We start from the raw sequence: 19,905 nt of genomic DNA on the forward strand, positions 1-19,905 counted from the left end.
GTAATTCCAGGAGGCATGGTTGTATTTGACCAAGTCCCGCTGGACGTGCACCAGAGATGGAGAACTGGTTTTTGAACCAGGATGTGGTTTTGCTAAGTGAGTAAGAGGAAGAAAGTGGGCAAATCGGTTCCTAAGCCCACTAGAACAAGACTTTCCTTTTGCTTCTTCCCACAGAGAAAGCAACACCGCCCCCACCATATGCGCGAAACACAAATCCCCCCGAAGTGCAACGTAGACCCCAAAAGTTCCTCCAACCCACTTCTCCTGGTCAGCTCTGCCCAGCTTCAGGGGCTCGCCCGGGGGGCCTGCTGGGCTCTTTGAGCTACAGTAGCTTTGGGATTCTTCCACACGCACTACCTCCTTCAAGATCCCTTATCAGCTCATCAAAACACCTCCTACCACATCTGCAGAATAGAGCACCAGAGGGTAAATCTAAATCCCAGTGGCATTCTGCAGCCGACTTCAATCCACACAGGCGTCCCGGGTATCCTCGGATTTCCCAGAACAAGGTACAAGCAGCTCACCCTTGACCACTGGAGGTGGGCAGGCAAGAGAAAGGCAGAAAAAGTGGAAGAGGGAGGAAGAGAAAGGTAAAAAAGGGAACACAATCCCAGGGGTTCAGCATCTTCATGGAGCTGGCCCACCCAGACCTTTCATCCTGAGTCTAATGCAAGACAAGCCGATTGTCCAATTCATCCATTTTATGTACTCCTTTTTTTAATGTTTATTTTTGAGAGAGAGAGAGAGAGAGAGAGCGCGCATGCACACAAGTGGGGGAGGGGCAGAGAGCGAGAGAGGGAGACACAGTATCCGAAGCAGGCTCCAGGCTCCGAGCCGTCAGCACAGAGCCTGATGTGGGGCTCGAACCCACGAACTGTGAGATGATGACCTGAGCCGAAGTCAGATGCTCAACTACCGATCCTCCCTGGTGCCCCTATTTTATGTTCTTCTTAAGTGGGATCAGTCGCCCCGGATTCGAACAGAACTCCTTAGCTCTCAATCTCCTGGAGGAGTTTGAGCCTGGATCCCTTGCTTCAGCCCTGCAGCTAAGACCAACTGGCCTTCTTCCTTGGATACTTCCCTCCTTGGCAGCCAACAATGCAACACTCCCAGTAAGGAGGTACCTTAAGACTTCTTAGCCCCAGTCCTTTTGCCAGCTCATGGCTCAGTTCCCTGACTTTGGCCAGGAACGTATCATGAATCGTTTTTACAAGGGCACTTTGCCAACTCAAATTCCTGCTCCGAGTCTCCATGACTGGCTGTGTGAGGTGTCGTGAGAGTATAGTATCTGCATGTTATTAATGTGTATGCTGTCGCTGCCTATACCGAGGAGCGCTGGCTGGGGAGAAAAGGTCTTCCAGAATCTTCCAGTGAAGGCAGAACTCGCAGCAGCAGCGTGAAAAGCTATCTTACCTCTACGGGCTACCAGCAGCCACAGGCCTGATTTACTGCCCTGCCAAACATAGCATTGAGCCTGGGACCTCAGAGGAGATGGAAGGGGCTGCCCTTGGGTGTTCCACCTCAGTTTTACGACTGGACTTGTCATTTTGGTTCCCTGCATCCTGCTTACTCATTCTACCTGTAGCCCACCAGGTTTCGTGGCCAGTGGGAGAGTGGTTGTCCTCTGGAGGGTAGGGTGGGAAGGAGGAGGACCAGAGAAGTATCTGAAAAGCTCGGGACCTTTCAGTTGGTCCTAGCACCTGGCGCCAGTTAGCTGGGTGGGCCAGATGGGCAGCTGCAGGGGGCTCGGGCAGCCTGGACTTGGCTCTTCACCTCTTGTAGCCTCTTCTGGTGTACCTCTTCCGCCCTCAGAAGGACTGCTGCAACGGGATAAGACCCGACTTTCTTAGGAATAGCCAGTCTGTGGTCTAGAGACCACAGTCAGAGCCAAGGTCTGAATCTAGCCTGGTGAAGATGCCAGACCCACAGGCCCAGCCTCAGCCAGGCTGTCCCCAAACTCACAGCCACGGTAGCCTTAGCTCTTGCACTGTGGTCAGAAGTATACTTGGCCACGCTTCTTTCTAGCTCTCCTCTTCCCTCTCCAAAGCACCTGTTGGGGCTGTTGCTCGAAATTGGTGGTAATTAAAATAGTTCAATCCAACCATCACTGTAAGCCACTCTGAATGCAATGGCCTAACCCAAATCTCAGCTTATCAAAAAATGGTCCCAGTGGGGGCAGGCTTATTCATTCATGAGATTCTATTATGTGCCAGGAAGGATTCGAGAGAGGAAAAACAGCTGGTGTCTGCCTCCAGGACCTAACAAATAGAGGGAAGAGGGTATGTCCTACAGGAAATACCAACAGAATAGAACATACCAACATCCCCCCATTACTTGGGGGATGCTTGGCATGTGACCGTTTATCATGCATGGTTTCTACTCTTCGAGAGTGATGCCTATGGTCCGTGACCAGTACCGTGAGACCCAATGCAAGGGCAGTGTACTACCAGAGTATCCACGGATGAGCCCTGGTGGCAGTGATTGCCAAAGAGAATGCTATTGACATTTTGGGTGGGATAACTCTTTGTTGTGTGGGACTGTCCTGTGCTTTGCATTCTCAGCCTTCATCGCTAACAGCCTATAGTATCCCCCAGTCATGATGACAGCCAGTCACATTTCCCACAGGTGGGAGGGTGGGACTGCCCAGGTCACCACTGCCCTGAGGAATCCAAATACCATGGGTCCGTGGCTCAAGGCAACTGTGAATTCTTGACTCCTAGCGACTCAGGCATTCATCCTGGTGAAATGGTGGCGGTGGAGGGGAAGGGGGCAGCAGTGGAGGGCAGCACTAGAGCTCTGGTCACAGGCTCAAAACCATCTGGAGTGGAAAGCTGTGGTTTTTAGCTGCCTGGCATGGGTTCCCACTTCTTTGAGTAACAGGTTACCAAAATTATCATTTGGCCTCTTCCCTGCCGTCAGTCCTCAGACCTTCCGTGGGGTTGACCCTCAGTTCCAAAGGTGGTTGTAGCCTGGCCAGTCAGAGCGTTGCCTTCCCCTGGGCAGAGCATGGGTTCCAGGAGGGACACAGGACCTGATCTGAGGCTGATCAGAGCCCTTTTGCTGCTGGGAAACAGACCACCTTCCCTGCCAGACTTGACCTTCAGAGGCTGGGGGGCTGTTGCTGCTGCAGCCGTCAGGCCCCCTGCCTGAAGATAGGTGACCCTGCAAAAGCAGAAACAGGTTTGGGGGCACGGTCTGCACCCCCGGAACCAGCCACATCTGCACTGGAATTTCCCTCTTGACGGGAGCCAATACATCCCCGTCTTGTTCAGGTCAGGTTGGGTGAGGTTGTCTGACGGGGACAACGAAAAGGGACTGATTAATATGCCGGGAAAAGGAGCTGAGTGTCTTCAGTCAGAGGAGCCAGGCTGACCAGGGGCCCCAGTCCTCGGCACCAGATCTATGCCCCCTTCATGCTGACCCTCAGGACAGGACTATAGCGTGACCCTGCCCCAGCCTGGAAGTCTGCATTCTTCTTGGGGGGGCTGCTTCCCAGAGGAGGTGACTCTCAGTCCAGGGGTAGGGACCCTCTCCCAGCCTATCAGTCAGTGCCTGTTTAGGAAAGGAAATCCCAGGATGGGGAGGTGACGAGTGGGCTGCAGGGTTCCTTGGGACTGGCCCGGCCCACCTGGCCCAGTCCTGCCTTCCCTGTTACAGGTAGGCTGGCTCCCTGCCCGCTCACATACCCTGGTCATTACTGAGGGCTTCAGTGCATTCTGGACTCCCAAGGGCAGCCATCTGCCTTCTTTGCCTGGGAGCTTCATCTCTGGAGCGGAGGAAAGTCCTGGAAGAAAGAACCATCTCCCTTCCAGCAGCCCTTAACTGAGGACCAATGGGACGGGTGTCTAAACATCCAGCTTTCCTGCCTCCAGTGGGATTATTCTGAGGTATATGGTCTGTCTCCCATCGTTGCCCCAGCAGAACTGGGTAGGCCTCAGTTGTCCTCAGGGGCCACCGCACCTGAATGGACTGTCATCTCTTCCCTGTTTCACACCCCTCTCCCGTACTCCCGCTTTGAACTGAGACCTCTGCCTCAGCTGCTCAAGCCCCACCAGCCTCTGGCGGGTGTGGCTAAGTCCTCCGAGAGGGCACAAGACTGCAAGTGGTGACTGGCCCTGACCCCGCGTGTCCCCCATCACAGGTGAAGCTAAATGAAGCCACCTCCCAGAGACAGAGTGTCCCCAGGCACAGGGCCCCTGTTCCCCAAGGCGCAGGCCTGGAAGGGGGCCAGCACATTCCTCCTGTTCCCCTAACCGGGATTACCACTTGATGGAAGTGCAGTTGACTGTGTTAGGTATTGAATTAAGTTCTAGAATTCTTGTTTTTAGGTTGGGAAACTCAGAAACAGTTTGCTCTGAATGTGCAGAGAAAGTTGCCCTCCCCCCACCCCCACCATCGGGTCTGTGGCCCCAACAGGAAACTGCAGGATCCCACCCTCATTGCCTGGGGCTCTCAAAGTCATCCCAAACCCGTCTCCCAACACACTTGCCAAGTCGAACTTTGTGTCTCTGGGTAAAACACACTCATGAAACAGAATTTTTTTTTTTTTGTTCTATTTTGGTGACAAGAGAGATCCTTGATGGAAACTGGATCTGTAAGAAAAATGAGGATAGAGCCATTAGCTTGGACAATATTCCATGACCTTGGAATTTTGGTGGCTTCCCAGTTTTACCACCCCATGGGTGAAGGTTCAGCAGCTAAGATCCTCTTGTGGAAAAATAAATGATTTAGGATTCAAATTTCTGTCATTGTCTTGTCAACTAGTTTCATCTAAACGCAGCCACTTAGAGCCTGGTGTTCCCTTTAGGCTATAACGCACTTATGCAAAGTTCTTGGCAGGTACTTGGCTCAGTCAACATTGGCGCCTTCTTTTCCTGTCCCTTCTCCCAGGGCTCCCAGCAGCTACGATAGAGCCTCATGGCCCCCAAGCTGGATTGTGGCAATGAATTTTACTATGCTCAGTGCCCAAAAGGAGAGGGGAAACAGCCCTTTGCTTGTAGTGTCTCATCATTCTTGGAGGGATGCTAAGAGAGGGGCTTCCCACGCTTTAAGAAGGAGGATTCTAGAAACACCTTTTCCCAGAGAGGAGGCTTTGTCACTGTCATTAGATGGTTCTATAGTCTATGGACTAAGAAGGACACCAAACTCTCTATTTCCCTTCCACTGTGTCTCATTGCTGAGCCTATGGAACCCAGGATGACTCAGTGTAACCCCCATGCACACACACACACACACACACACACACACACACACCGACTTTCATATAACCTCAGGGTCGCTTTCAGTGGCTGAAGCACTTGTCCAAGCCAACAGATCCGCATTGAGAGTTCATTCTGCGCTTGGCTCCCATATCACCTTCTAAAAACATTCCTACCTATTGTAGTGGGTGCTTTCCCTTAGGAAAGGGAAGCACATGTCTGTCTGTCCACACTTCGTGGACAAGCAGAAAGGTAGCGGCAGGGTCCTTATGATCAGAGGTCCCAGCCCTGCTCAGCCCCTTCCATTGAGATTCTTGTCTCCTTGCTGCCTTTCCCTACCTGTGGACACCGCTTGTTGACCTGAACCTATCTGTTCTGCTTATCTCTGAGAACTTACAGGGACCCTGCATACTTGCTTGACCCAGAGCAGACCCACAGTAGGTGTCTTGTCCATAGGCACCTTCCTTCACTAGCAGACTTCTAAACGACCTCTTCCTGGCCTCAGTTCCTGGCTCTCTGCTCTATTTATGCCTTCTCCCCGAGTCATCTTAGCCACCGCCTGTGGCTGTGTATCTCAGCTATTTCTAATCACTCCTACGCTTAGAGCTAAGACTGGGCTTTTCCGCTGACTTCCATATATCCATCTGCCTATGTGACATGCCCATTTGGTTGTCCAACATCTTAACAGTAACAACGAACAGAACTCTTGATTACTGCCCCCTCCTGTGCCTTGTGCCTCTGGCAATGGCACCTCAAGGACTCCTTGAGGCTTCCTTTCCCTCATCGCTTCATTCAATCTATCAGCAAGACTTGCTGGTTCTATATCCCTAAGAGCCATCACCCTGTTCCAAGTGTCATCTTTGCCTGCCTGGAGTAGTGCAAACAATTCTGATCTCGTCCTCCTCCCCCTTTTCCATTCTCTATTCGACAGGACCTGCAATTATTTTGAAATCTAAATCAGCAGCTTGAGAGACTTCCCTCTGAGGGGAGGATGAATGAACGAGTATATGTAAAGGACCCGGAACAGTGCCTGCACACAGGAAGTGCTATATAAGAATTTGCTCTTGCCCTGCTTCTGGGGCTTCCAACCCATCTGGAACACAAGAGAAATCTTCGAGGCCCTGCCTGACCTTGGTCCCTCCAGTGGCATCTTGGCTTCAGCCATACTGGCCTCTTGTCTGGCCCCCAAAACGTGTGAGGCTCCTTCCTGCCTCAGGACTATTGAATTTGCTATTCTGTCTGTAAGAACACAGACATATTTGCATAGTCTGGCTCTTTCTGGCATGTGTGCTTCAGTTCAGAGAAGCCTTTACAGACCAGCCTGTTCCCAGGAGCAACCCCCCCGCCCCGATCATTCTGACCTTCTCTGTTCTTTATCAGATCAACTTTATGTCTCTATTTCCTTCCTAACATTTGCCACACAATCAAGAGATCTTGTTTATTCGTTCACTTGTCAATTGTCTGTCTGTGCCCTCTAGGATGCAGGCTCCACCAGGGGAGGGCTTTTGTACATCTTGGTTTACTCCTATAGCACAGGGTACATACCCAAGGAATATTTAATGAATGAATGCATTATTTAATTAATGAACACTCTTTCCCCCCATCTGCACTCTGCCTTCTAGCTTGGATGTCAGGTAAGCATTTGTGTCTCCCTGTGAATTATTGTCCCCTGTTCCCCTCTCTTGGGGGCCTTGACCCACCTAGATGCACTGACTTTACCAGACCTCAAAGTCCCAAGCCTAGCCGTCGGCTGTTGGTGGACCTTGGTGTCATCAAGTCTCACCGTACCCGGTGTGGTGCTGGGCACATGGTCAGTACTGACATGTCACAGCCGTGCTGCCCCACTTGCCTGTTGACAGAGTTCGCAGGGGCTCTTGTGGGGGACAGTGGGAAGTCAGAGTGGGAGACACTGTGCTTGACTAGTGTCCAGGAACTGTCACTGCAACCTCTAGGCTTCCAGAAAGGCCTCTCCTGCCCCCTGCTGGTGGTGCCATAATCAGACCCTCAGACTCACAGTGTCTACTCAATGATGGGATATGACCCTGTAGCACAGGCTCGGACAGAAGCAGGTCTGGAAGAAGCTAGGCCTGCTGAGGTCGGTTAAAACGCATTTCAAGTACCCCAATGCCATCCCAGTGCTGGAACAGTAATTTGACAAAAGCAGTGGGTTACGTGCAGAAAGGCCACCTCATCATGGCTGTGGGGTCTGGGAAGGACCCTGTCTCAGGCCACTCAGGGTGGGTGGCACAGCCTCCCTCTCCCTCAAGGGAAACCAGAGTGGTCGCGGGACAGCTCCGTGCAGAGAGAGGACCAGCATGTCCCTGGTCCCTGGTCGCTGGCCGGACCAGCCTGTCAGGTTGGAGACCTGTCCCTGGGCTGGTTTCGTCTGGCCCCGAGAAAGCTGCACCCTAGCCCTGCATCCAGGCACCGGGCCCACCCTGAGAGGACATAAGGAGTTACCCCTCGGAGCAGAAGAAAGCTGGGTGAAGTTCGTGCACTGCGTGCGTTTCTAAGTGACGTCCGCGATTTAGGGCCCACCAGCCACTTGAACCCCCACCCCCAACACACTCGGGGCTTCAGTCTCTGGGGTCTTGTTGACTCTGCCACTGATTCACTCTCAGGCCCTGGGGGAGTGACCTCCTCCAGACCCGGGGCGGGTTTCCATTCCTCTCCCGTCCTCTCCATTTCCCCCTCCCGGCCACCTTCTCTTCCCCTCCTTGCCATCAACCATCTCCTTCCTCCCCTCCCTGCACCCTCCGCGCAGGGCTCAGCACTGTGTGAAGTGCAGTATATACGATGCTTCACATTAAGTAACTGGAGTCCCTGCCATTCCTGGGGTCTCTCAACTCCGGTTAAAGTGGAAGACAGCGTCTCAGTGTGGCGCTGCCTGTCTCAACATCCAACACCTGTCCTTGGAGCACACAGGGCACTGCCTTGAAAGCGGAGGCTTTCTCAGGTATCCTTATCGGCTAGAATTCCATGACATTTTGGATGTATATTTACTGTGTAGTCTTTTTATGGAAAGGGATAGGATTTTCCATTTATGGCCAGAACTAAATTTCCCTTGAAAATAAATGCGTGGGAGTTAAAAAGAAAGCTAATTAAAAAAAAAAAAAAGAGTAAGTGATATTACAGATGTCAACCCAGTGAGAGGGATACTATCATTACCTCCGTTTAACAAAAAGAAAAATGAGGTGTCAGGAGTTAAGGAACTTGTCCCAGGCTCCAGAGATCCTGGGTGTGGAACGGGATCTGACGTTAAACTTGCGTGCCTCGAGGGACAGAACCCAAGCTGACACCGTGGGCCCTGTTGTAAGGAGCCTCTAGAACAAAATGGCTCAAGGGCATTCTTCAGACTGCCGGTCACCATCTACCCATCCCCTGTGACCCGCCTGGCATGTCTGAACATCCCCTCAGTGCATCCTCAAAACCATCGCCCTTGGAGGCCGTCACTAGTCCCCCTACGTTAGCCATGGCGTGGCTCTCACAGAAGTTAAGTGATGCGTCCCCTAAGACCCAGCCACCAGGGAGCAGAGTCAGGCCTGGGACCTACTCCAAAGCCTGCATGTTTCCAACCACCCCCATGGTGGTAGGGGTAACAAGACCCGCCACCTGGCCACCTTATCTTACATTCCAATAATCTTGAGAAGAAGGCCCCACGGTCTTCCCTGTTTCTAGATGGGGAAATAGAGCCTCTTGGTGGCTCTGGAATTTCATGAAACTTAAGGTGCATCCACAATAGTCCCTCGATCAGGCAGCAGAGCCCCTGAGCAGCTGGTGAGTTTACTGTCTGGGTCGGGCTTTTGAGATACTTTGAGCATCTGTTCCCACCTCGTGCCCTGCTGTGGCCACTCCCTGTCCATTCTGGGGACGGTGGAGGTCTGGGGGTGGGTGGAGAAGCTGCCATTACCACCCGACCAGCATTAGCAGGCGTTCACTGCAATGGGGACTTGGCACTGGGGACAACTGTGGGTGCTCCTGGTGCCCACCCAGATCCCCACCAGCTCTGTGGTGTAACTCACGCGCCAAAGCTCCCCTGGGGTCAAGCTGAAGCTGGACTCCCCGCTGAGACCTCCTCCTCGCTCTACTCTTTCCTCTGTCCTCTTACCTCCCTCACTCCCTTTTTCCTCCACAAATCCTGTGCACCCAAATCCCTGTTTCAGGCTCTGCCCCTAGGAGCCTGGCTAGGAACCTCTGCTCCACGTCTCCCATTTCCTCCTGTCTGGTATCCCAGGCCAGTGGGGGTTGGGGGAACCTTGGTTTGACAATCCCAGTAATGGGTCTGGCATTGTCCAAGAGCTTCGGGGCTGCTTGACAAAGCCAGGTGACCTTGAATCCAGGAAGAGTCCCTCGGTTCTTAAGCTTTCCCTGAGAGGCTGGGGGCTTGGTCCACCCATAAATTCCCCCTTTATTCAGAGAAGGAGAGACACTCCCTCGGCCCGGTCCTGCAGGGACGGCGGCTCGGTGGCTTGAGGACCAGCTCTGCAAGGGGGAGCGGGCACAGAGGGGGTCCACGTACCTGCCGGGCCGCGGGCCTGGGGTTTGTTCACAAGGATTCAGTGATGTAACAGGCAGCCCCCAGGGCTCCCAGAGCCACAGCGGCAGGCCCGAGAGCTTGGAGCACGTGAATTACGATGAGTGGAGTGTTTTCTTGCAGGTTCTCTGTAGAGCGAAACAGAAAGCCCACAGGTTGGGGGAAGCTGGGACTCTAGGGCCCTCTACAGGCAGAGAAAGCAGAAATCGTAGGGTGGCCTCAGGATTTCAGGAACGCCTTCTCCCCGTGACCGAGCCTCCTCTCAGGGGGACACAATTCCGCCCACCCCTTCCAATAAATCCCTGTCGCGAGAGTCCCTGCGTCTGAGGATGGGCTAGCCTGGGGTGCCAGCTCCCCGGGACACCCAGGGAGCAGGGTACGAAGGCGGCGAAGGCCGCGGTGTGCCAGGCCCCGTGCCAAGCATCTCACACCCAGCGTCTTCCTCGAGCCTGACAACCACCATGTGAAGCGGGGTGTGTCACGTGACCCCATTTTGGAGGTGAGGAATCCGAGGAAACAACATATGACGCCCACCACACAGGCGAGGAAAACAGATGATCACGCTCCCGAGGAAGGCTTTGACAAAGTGCAGTATCCGTGTTGACATCAATCCTACTGAAGTAGAGAACCTTATTCAACGTGACTGTGTGTTTCAGGCCAAGGTCTCACATTCCACTGCACCGAGAGGCGTCACGATGATGGACGCTGGTGCTAGAATTTGAGCGGAATCAAGACTGACACGTCTTACCCCGGCCAGACTGGATCTCTGCCCCTTCCCCTCACTTGCCTAATTCTGAGCCTTTTACCTTTCCCTCTGCCACCTAGGATGCTCTGTCTTTTCATCTTAAGCCACAGAGGATCCCAAGACCCTTTTTGACTCAGCTCAGATACCAATGACACTGCAAAGTCTCCCTGGACGCTGATTTAGGAGCGAGCGCTCTTTTCCTGAAGCTCTTAGAACATCTCTAGGACAGACGTCACTTTCCGGCTTGCATCTGAGATCCTAAGGCCCATGTCTCAGCTTACCACGTAGACGGTACGGTTTTTAAGGGTAAAGTTCCCTGTTCTGGTTTCCCTCACAGGGCTTAGTATTCTATCCAGAACAGGTTTTCCCGCTTGTTGGTTTTAAAGTGATACGAATCTGTGGTTCGGCTTAGCACCAGATGGATAGGAATACTAAGTGCGTGGGAGGAAAGTCAGTAAAGGGGAGTGGTGGGCAGATCATTCCTCGACGGGGACTTACCAGGTGGTATTTTTGGCTTTACGCATGTTCTCCCAACACACCTGGGTATCCGTTTGCTTCTCGTATGTCTGAGAGATGGTGCTTTTCAAGGATGGACAGGAGAGGGGATTTGGTGGTGGAGACACCAGCCAAGAGGAGGAGCAGGATGAGGGTGAGGGGTGGGTAGGCTCTGCTTCTGGGTTGGGGGTGTGAGATCCCCAAGTGGGAAGCCGCTTCGTGGACATCGGGTGAGACCCTGAATACAGGTGCAACTACTCTGGGGCCCAGAACTGGGGGCAGATGATGAGGGCTCCCCTCCACCCAGCCCTTGCACAGAGCCCTGCACCACTGGGCAGGGGGACTGACATGTTCAGTCCATGTTTTCTGCACAGGGGTCTTCCCACGAGGGGTGGCTTTCTCCTGATGGCTCCGTGGAAGAGGAAAGGAAGGCCAGGTACCGTGGAAGACTCTAGGGGAGGCTGCCCAGCCTGGGGGCATGTCTCCTGTGGAGCTGCCGGAAGTAGCCGGAAACCGCTGAAGGAGTGGGGATCTTGCTATTACCAAGGGCACGTGTGAGTTGCAGTCAGCATCTGTCACTAAAGTCTGGGGGGTAGTGCAGATGCGGGTCAAGAACCAGAAGCTCTCAGCTGTGGTATGGGCCAGAGAAGGCGGCCAATCGCCAAACACAGCATTTAATCACAAAGCTCTGGGTGACAGGGGATTTACTAAGGGCTGTGAGGGCATAGACTCTGAGGAAGCAGTGGGCCTATGGAGAAAAGAAAAACGTGCCTCCCAAAGAAGCCATTTTCAGTAAGGAAGAAAACTGGCACCCCTCCGTGCAGGTGGGGTACCCTGGGGGTGTGGGTCTGGTCAGAAAGGGCAGGGTGCCAAACCCCAGGAACTGGCCACCCCGGGAGAGGCTTCCTTTCTGCCTGGGCTTCCCAAGAAGTAGTTACCCATGGCTGCTACTATGGTCCGGGGCAGAGCCTGACCCCAGGAATTGTGTGCCCTGAGGGTCCAGCCCCCCACGCGCTCCAGAACCTGTAGAAAGTGAGGAGGCTTGGAAATCCTCTTCCTGGCATGGTCGGCCAGGGTAGAGGAAGGAGGACATCAAAGATGCGGCTGTGACACAGGCCCAGACGACGCCAGCAAGCAGAGCTTCCGGGGCAAGCGGAACAGGAACAGAAGGCCCGCGGCCCCGCACGAGTCAGAGACCCTGGATGGACAGAGAAGGAGACAGATGAGGGACCCCCTGCCTCCAGGAGGCCGGCGGGAGCCAGGGAGACACAGGAGAGAGAGCAGGGGAAGCTGGTTGTTTTAGGGACCGGAGCTCCCTGGGGATTGCAAAATCACGCTGTTAACAGCTCACACCCGAGCAATGCTTCCTCCCTCCCCTCGTCATTATCCTCTCGTCTGTCAGGACAACCCTGCCGAGTGGAATATCGCTCGATATTCCACTGGAATATTCTCAGTTTGCAAATAGGGAAACAGAGGCTCAGAGAATATATGGGCTGTGCCCTTATAACAAGTAGATTCAAGAAGTGGGCTTCGGCTCAGGGTTGCTAACTCATTCGGCGCTCCTTCAAGAGACTTCACAGGAACGGACGGCAGCAGGGGACCGTCCGCTCGGCAAGAGGGGGCATCTGACATCGGTCCAAGGTCCATTTGCCCGGGGTTCACTGACTTATCCAGAAGCCAGCTGCTGCTCTGATTTACGGTCCTTGAGACGCCTCCCCAAACTTGTCTCCCATGTGTCCCCTGCCAAGGATCCCAGCGGAACTCGGAGATGCTGTGCTGTTACCCAAGGGGACTTCCAGGTGGATAACTCCCTCCTCGTGCAGTGACTTCAGTCCTGGCTTCTTGACCGAGCTACAGGTTCTTCTGACCAAAGCTCGGCCAGCGGTCCACCGGGCAGACTCAGCACCCTTCCTGCTTAGACCCGCCCACAACAGATACTTTTTCTGGAATGGGGAAGGAAGGGACTCTAAAGGCAACACTGGTCTTTTTTCTCTGTTAAAACAATTTTTTTAATAGGCTTTTAATTCCTGTACATGACATTTACCCCTTAAAGTTTTCAGTGGTTTCGGTCAATCAACAAAGGTGTACAACCATCATTACTGTCTAATTCCAGAACATTTTCATCTGTCCCCCAAGGAAGCCCCATAACCATTGAGCAGGCACTGCCTTTCCCCACTGCCCCGGTTCCTGGCAAGAAATTTGCCTATTCTGTACCTTTCATAAATGGAATCACACATGTGGGCTTTTGGGGGGCAAGCTTCTCTCACTTAGCCTAATGTCTTTGAGGTTTACCCGTGTGGCAGCACGTGTCAATATGTCAGATAGTATTTCATTGTATGGATACCCCTCACGTTGTTTATCCATTCATCAGGTGGTTGATATTGAGTTTTTTCCCCCCACTTCTCGACTATTATTACTGAAGCTGCTGTGAACATTCACGTACAAGTTTTTGTGTGGATGTTGTGTTTTTAATTCTCTTGGGTATGTACCTGGGAGTGGAATTGCTGGGTCACATGGTAACTTCACTTTTTTTTTTTTTTTTAAGTTTACTGATTTATTTTGAGAGACAGAGAGCATGAGCTGGGAGACAGGCAGAGAGGGAGGGAGAGAGAAAGAGAGAATCCCAAGGAGGCTCCATGCTGTCAGTGCAGAGCCCAACGCAGGGCTCGATCTCATGACCATGAGATGGTGACCTGAGCTGAAATCAAGAGTCGGTTGCTCAACTGACTGAGCCCCCCGGGTGCCCCGGTCCATCTTTCGATTATAGCCATTTTAGTGGAAGACTTGTACCTTCCTGAACTACAATGTTTTCTGCATACAAAGAGATTTGGATTTTAGAAAATGGCACCCTTTATTTAAATAAAGGCCTTTGTCCCTTATCGCCAACATTGTTTCCCACTCCGGTTCAAAGGGAGAAAATTCCTCTGGCAGAAGAAGTGTAGGGGGTCCACTGTAACCGCTGACAGATCATCACTGTTTCCTGCTCGGCCTTCTCAATAAGCAGAATCCTTTCCCCAGGGGTGAGCCACATGCATTCATCAAAAGATTTGGGGATGGAAAATTTTGCTTTCTACAGATACCAGTTCTGAAGGCCATAATCCAGAAATGTTGATGTCCGTGGTTGATGATCACAATACACATGATATATCACACTTATAACTATTTCTACATGTTAAAAATGAATTGATTCTTAGCCATGGAAATAGGATTGTTGTCACAGTGGTATGTTGGATCTGGCTCTCTCACTAAACCCCACATTTTTTTTTTTTTTTTTGTATCCACACCATCGCAGAGGAATAAGCTGCAGCCCAGAGAGCGTGGCCTGCTCAGGACCATAGAGCCACCGGCACTGGCTCACGGCGAATTCAACAAAATCCCAGAGAAGGGTGTTCTTCCTCCTGGGGAAACCACCGGACTCTTGGGACCAGAAGGTCGATCAATGTCACAGTGAAGAGCAAGGGTATTGGAATCAGAGTAGATGGAGGCTGCCCTCTCCCCGCTACTACTGCTTGCTTGAGAGTGTGTGGTTTGATTTCTTTGAGCCTCAGTTTCTCCATCTATAAAAGGGAGACGAGGATAACAGTAGCTCCTTTATAGGACCGTCAAACGGGAAGGTTAACATAGACAGCTGAGCCGAATGCTGGGTTAATACCCAGTGGCGAGAGTTAGTTACTACCACTATTAGCAAAAGTATGAACCAGCCCGTCTCCTGAACGCCACTCGAATTCCCTCTACACAATCCAAGGTTCATTCGGACCCTGGCTACCCAAGAAGACAGGGGACCACTTTTCCTAGACAGCCATTCCATTTTCAGACAGAACTAATCGTCGGAAATGTCTTCTTCGTGTTGAGCAGAAATCTGCCTGTCTACGGTGTCTTCCACAGGGAAGGCCGCCCGATTTAGCAAATAAAAATGCAGAATGCCCGTGCCATGTTAGGACACACGCTAAAAAATTATTTGTCTGTCCGAAATTCAAATTTTACTGGGTGTCCTGTATTTTATTCAGCAACCCTACTCCTGGGCGCTTAGTCAGACGTCGGAGGGCAACACGGAGCAAGTGTGCTCCCGACATTCACTTGGCAGATTTCCTCCGATGCCTTCAACCAAACCGCATACGTCAAATGGTTCTTGCTTCCCTGCCCTCTCATCCCCCATTAACCCGCACTATCTCTTTTGGACTGGACTGGGAAGCATCTTTTACAGCACACAAGGATAGTCCGACGAGGGCGGAGTATGACCACCTCCCTCGTCCTAAACCGTATATTTCTGTTAACGCATCCTTGGTTTTTATTTGTGAGCAGCCGCACGGCACTCCTGACTCCCGTTGAGCTAGTATCGTGGCAGAGCCAAGGCAAATGTCGTCGACATGTACGCGGGGCTGCCTTCTTCATTGAGACTCAGGGTGGTGGGGAATGGCGAGATCCAGGAATCCTAGTCTCTTGGGTAAACGCGAAACCCCAAACCCGCACACCCCACAAGCACAGGTCCAGGATACGTGTCAACCGACGCCACGACCCGAAATGAGCCAGCCTCTGGGGGACCCTGTGCCCACCTGATTTCCTGGATCGAGAGGATGCTTTTGTGGTAGGGTCCGGAGGCAACTGGCCCAGGGCCGGTGCAGGGGCCCGGGCTGAGGGTCTGCTTTCTGGAGCTGGGAGAGCCTGGGGTGCCGGCTGCTGGGGGATGGATCCAGAGCTGGGCTGCGGGGTGGACCCAGGGCTGGGCCGAGGGGTGGACTCCGAGCTGGCGTGCTGGGGTGTGGACTCCGAGCTGGCTTGCTGGGGTGTGGACTCCGAGCTGGCGTGCTGGGGTGTGGAGCCGCGGCGTCTGGACTCTGGCTTCTTCTTTTTGCCCTTCCTCATGGTGGGTTCTGTTCACCTACATGTGGACCTACATGGAGCTGCCTAATCTCCCGGCTCCCTCCTGGAAGGGGGCCGTTTGCCCCTGCCCTGGGGGAAGGCTCTGCGGACCTCAGCCCCACAGAGAACAGTCACCTACAGCCCTCCTGTGAGGTCACAAAAGCCGGGGGGGCTCCCGTGGCAGGGCTCTGCGGACAGCGTCCTCTGCCCACACTAGCCTGCTGCCCTCCCTCCTCCCCAGTTACTGGGATGGGCAGAAGGCACCTGCTGGGCCCTCCAGCACCTAGTTCCGCCTGGCCACAGGGCCTGTGACAACCTGGACCCCCACGGTTCTGCTACCTGAGCGCCTCCTTCGGGCCCCTCCCCGCTGGTGTGTTCGTGGGTCCCTGTGCGCTTTCTGTTTCGCTCGGAGGCACCCTGGCTGTGAAGCTCATGTGACGCTCAGCTCTGTCACCGGTTTCCACTTACCAAAACCAAACGCTTTCACCACGTGCTCTGGGAGTTTTAGGTAACTTTACCGAAGACTGGGGAGTCCGTGGATCAGCTGTCCCCCCCTCCCCCCTGCCCACTCAGGTTCTCTTAAAGTAGCTTCTCCTTTCTTCCCAAACCTGCCCCCCCTCCTGTGGGAAGGGGCAGGGGATCCCCAGCTGTAATAAGAACCCTTAGTTATGGTGAAAGACGTTCCCCTGAAAACATACCAGCTTTGTTCGAACTCATTACGCTGGCAACAACTGACTACCTCCTAAACCCCAAAGTCGTCGGGTCAATCAGGGGACTCTGAATCTTTCCTGAAGGTAAAAATATGATTTTCCTTTTAGGATGGACGCGGATAAAGCATTTTTAAAAGACAACCTGAAACGTCACACTGACTGCAACACGGGATGTGTTCAGATTAGAAGACCCTCTCTCCACTACCGATGCATCACCAGGTGGGTGCATATTCAGCTGTTAACTGTATGTTCCTAGGGGGTGAAGCCTTTGCTCCAGGACAAGGTTAAGGGCAGACATAGCCAGAAGGCACCTCCACGCAAGGCCAGAGCCAATATGAAATATGAAATGACAGAAAGTAGTTTAGGGATTCTAGAGCCTGAAAAGAACTGAAGGAAGAGAAACTGAGGTTTAGAGACGTTAAGTCACCTTCCAAGGTGACACAGCTGGTTGGAAGCATCCGACAAGGCCAAATTCTCATTCAGAGCTCTTTCATGATTTCAGAAGGCAATAGGGAATCGGATCATTATATAGGCCTTAAAGTTAATGAACTAAAAAAGGTCTTGAGAAGATTGAAGAAGAAAAAAAAAAAAAAAAGGCACCAGGGACTAGAAGTGGAAGATGGCTCAGATCGATAAAGTTGCATCGAACTTGGTTGACCCTTCGCATGAGGAGGTTCAGGGAGCAGGTAAGTAATTCCCTGAAGTCAAGAGCGATGGATCCCTCTGGGGGATTCAACTTAGAGTCAGAGACTGGAAACCCGGGTCAGGGACCCCGTCCAGATAAAGCAGACAGGTCAAGAACTCCTAAGGCACTCATCTCTGCAGTATTCAATTTTCAGACACCAGTGGGCTTTTGCCTGGGGTTTCCACCTGGCTTAACCCGGGGTTTCTCAACCTCAGCCCTACTGATATTTTGGCTCAGATAATTCTCCTGTGTGTTGGAGAAGTTTAGCAGCATCCTTGGCCTCTGCCAAGAGATGCCCGTAGCATGTCCCCCTGCCCCCCCCCCCCCCCGCCCCAAGTTGTGGCCACCAAAATGTCTACAGACAATGCTAAATGTCTCCGGTGTGTGCGTGTGTGTGTGAAAATTGCCCCTGGTTGAGAACCACCGGTTTAAATGAATTAGATAAGGCAAACTCATGTGGGTAGTATTTCCTGGTAGATGAAAGAAACGTGCCATGTCATACCGAGGGGCCAAGTGGCACAGAAAAGAAGTCCCTGTTCCCGGGGAGAGTGATGGAGGAAACAGAGGAGTGAGAGGTTTACGGCGCGAGAAAATACTGGTGCGTTCTTTAAGCAAGAAGCAGGGAGACAGTGCCTGTAGAGTGAGGCTGGCCCAGAGGGACGAGGAAGAATGGCATTGCAGGACTTTGCTAGAAGGTCTTCCGTGGCCCCCTCTGCCTTCTGGCTGGAGCACAAGGTCCTGGCAGGGAGTCTGACTTCTCTAGAACACAGTCACAGACCAGTGTCCCAGGCTCATTGACCTTGTCCAGCCCTTGGCAGCTGCGAGCGTGGAGGCCTGCTTCCCTGCATGTATGAAAGCCCTTCCCCTCCATCAGACCTCTCTCCCTTTCTGTCCCATCTTCCAGATCCATCCCAAGTGGACCCCTCTCCTCCTACAGCCTTTCTCGAGATCCCTACCTGGAAGTGACCCCTCCCTTTCCAAGCCCTAGATCATTCATATACTGCGTGGAGTTAGGATGACGTTTCTCCTGTCTTTTCACGTGGTCCCTGCTCACAGGCAGTGAATGCCCTGGAGGGCCAAAGACCAGAGAAGAAACTCAACACAAGCTGCTTGAAGGCGACGGTAGGAGGAAAAAGAAAGCAGGAAATCATTGCAAGCAGGGTGGGCATGGACGATGGGGGACAAGGCACTCACAGACTGCATCACCATGGGGTTCTTTTCAAGGACGGACTGGGGCTTTCTGGCCTTGGCTGAGGACCACCCAACAGTCTGAGCTCTCCTCCCGGACATGGCAGCCATGGGGCAACCTCATGGACTATTCAGGAAAGTGAGAAAGATGGAGTCTATGGGGGATGCGAGGTCAGGCAGTCAGGATACAGTTCCGAGGGTGTTAAAATCCACACCCAGTGATCCTGGCCCTCTGGCTGTGTCCAGGGCACGAGAGCAAGCGTGTCAATATTTGTCCTGAAGCTAGTGTCGTAGAGTTGGATGAGACCTCAGACACCAACTGACCCTTGGACCCCACATGTCAGGAGGGCAACTCGTCCTCAGAGGAGACAGCTTGCTCTGGTCACCAAGTGGGAAGGTGGCAGAGGCTTGAACAACTGGACATTGGACCACCCTGCCCAGAGCACTTCTTTCTTCCCTGCTGCTGCCTCTGGAGGGGACTTCAGAGACAGAAGGCACTTGGTGCTCATTTCTGAGCCCCCTGTCCAGGGCCCTAGACCCGCAGATTGACCCTCTGGGCCCACAGGCCTGGATTCCTTGATAGGAAAGCTCTCAAGGGCTGAATAAGAATCGCGCAGTCGGCCAGCTACTCTGACATAGCACCTCTTCCGGAATACAATTGCGAGCCTAAGACGCAAAAAGCCCTTAGTACAGTGCCTGGTTCACAGTAGGCAGTTTTTACCGTAAATTGTGATTTCTTTGGAGAAGAAACCCACAGAACCAAGCAAAAAATAAGTGGATGTGAAGAGGAAGGTGTGGGCCCAGGTCCTACAAACTCCCAAACCTGTACCTTGCAAAAAAGTGTGATTTGGAGTACGGGGCAAGGGGGCAAGGGGGCAAGGGGTAGGGTGGGTGGGTGCAAGTGTAACTCTACAAATTAAATAAATTCGAACATTTTTGACCGGAGATCGCCCCGTGAGCACACCTGGGGTGAGAAATCTAATCAATCTGCACCCAGAGTGGTGCAGGTAGGGCCACGAGGAGAGGGGCCGTGACATCGGGGATTTGCCCACCACACTGGACCAGTACGGCACTCCCTCCGTCCTTGCAGTTTCCCACACCCCCGCTTTCGGGCCCCTCACCATCCGTCTGGGTCTCCCGATGCGCTAGGGGGACGCAGCCCCGCGCTCGGCTGGGCTGCCGGCGCGCGGGACGCCCAGGCTGCACTCGGGGCGGCTCGGGCTGAACACCGCCGTGTGCACCTCCACGGTGGGGCGGTGCGGCGCGAAGGCGCTGCAAAGCAGGGTCTCCATGGGGCGTCGCGCCTCTTCCTCCTCTTCGGGCCGCGGCTGCACGACGATTCCGACGAGCGCGGCGAGCGGCTGGCGATCCCGCGCGTGCACCTGCTGCAGGAGCAGCCGCAGCCGCCGCAGGTTGGAGCGCAGCGGCCGACGGGCAGCACAGCCCGGCTCCGGCGCCTCCCGCGGCTGGCAAGGCTCCCGGCATCCCGG

General features: G+C 53.3%; 1 protein-coding gene and 1 long non-coding RNA gene across 2 annotated transcripts; one reads left to right on the forward strand and one right to left on the reverse strand.

Moving 5' to 3' along the window:
- Nucleotides 1-4,528: 4,528 nt before the first annotated feature.
- SPATA3 (spermatogenesis associated 3) lies at nt 4,529-15,957 on the reverse strand. The gene is made up of 4 exons (XM_019445615.2): nt 15,526-15,957; nt 11,996-12,170; nt 9,718-9,860; nt 4,529-4,592 (listed from the first exon to the last, which is right to left on the reverse strand). Exons 1-3 carry the CDS (start codon nt 15,833-15,835, stop codon nt 9,755-9,757), a joined length of 591 nt encoding a protein of 196 aa, XP_019301160.1. The 5' UTR covers nt 15,836-15,957; the 3' UTR covers nt 4,529-4,592; nt 9,718-9,754.
- Nucleotides 15,958-16,059: 102 nt separating this feature from the next.
- Nucleotides 16,060-19,270, forward strand: LOC109264929 (uncharacterized). Its single transcript, XR_002078931.2, has 3 exons — nt 16,060-16,340; nt 16,651-16,761; nt 18,132-19,270. It is a non-coding gene; the product is annotated as an uncharacterized LOC109264929 (long non-coding RNA).
- The last annotated feature ends 635 nt before the right edge of the window (nt 19,271-19,905 follow it).

This window comes from Panthera pardus, unplaced genomic scaffold (genome assembly GCF_024362965.1).
Source record: "Panthera pardus isolate Hobbes unplaced genomic scaffold, ASM2436296v1 HiC_scaffold_10, whole genome shotgun sequence".
Lineage (NCBI taxonomy): Eukaryota > Metazoa > Chordata > Mammalia > Carnivora > Felidae > Panthera > Panthera pardus.

Coding starts and splice junctions, on each gene's coding strand:
- SPATA3 (XM_019445615.2), bottom strand. CDS start 15,835: ATGAGGAAGGGCAAAAAGAAGAAGCCAGAGTCCAGACGCCGCGGCTCC. Junction 12,171..15,525: donor CTCTCGATCCAGGAAATCAG/GTGGGCACAGGG, acceptor CTGTCCATCCAG/GGTCTCTGACTCGTGCGGGG. Junction 9,861..11,995: donor AGCCTCCTCACTTTCTACAG/GTTCTGGAGCGC, acceptor TTCGCTCTACAG/AGAACCTGCAAGAAAACACT.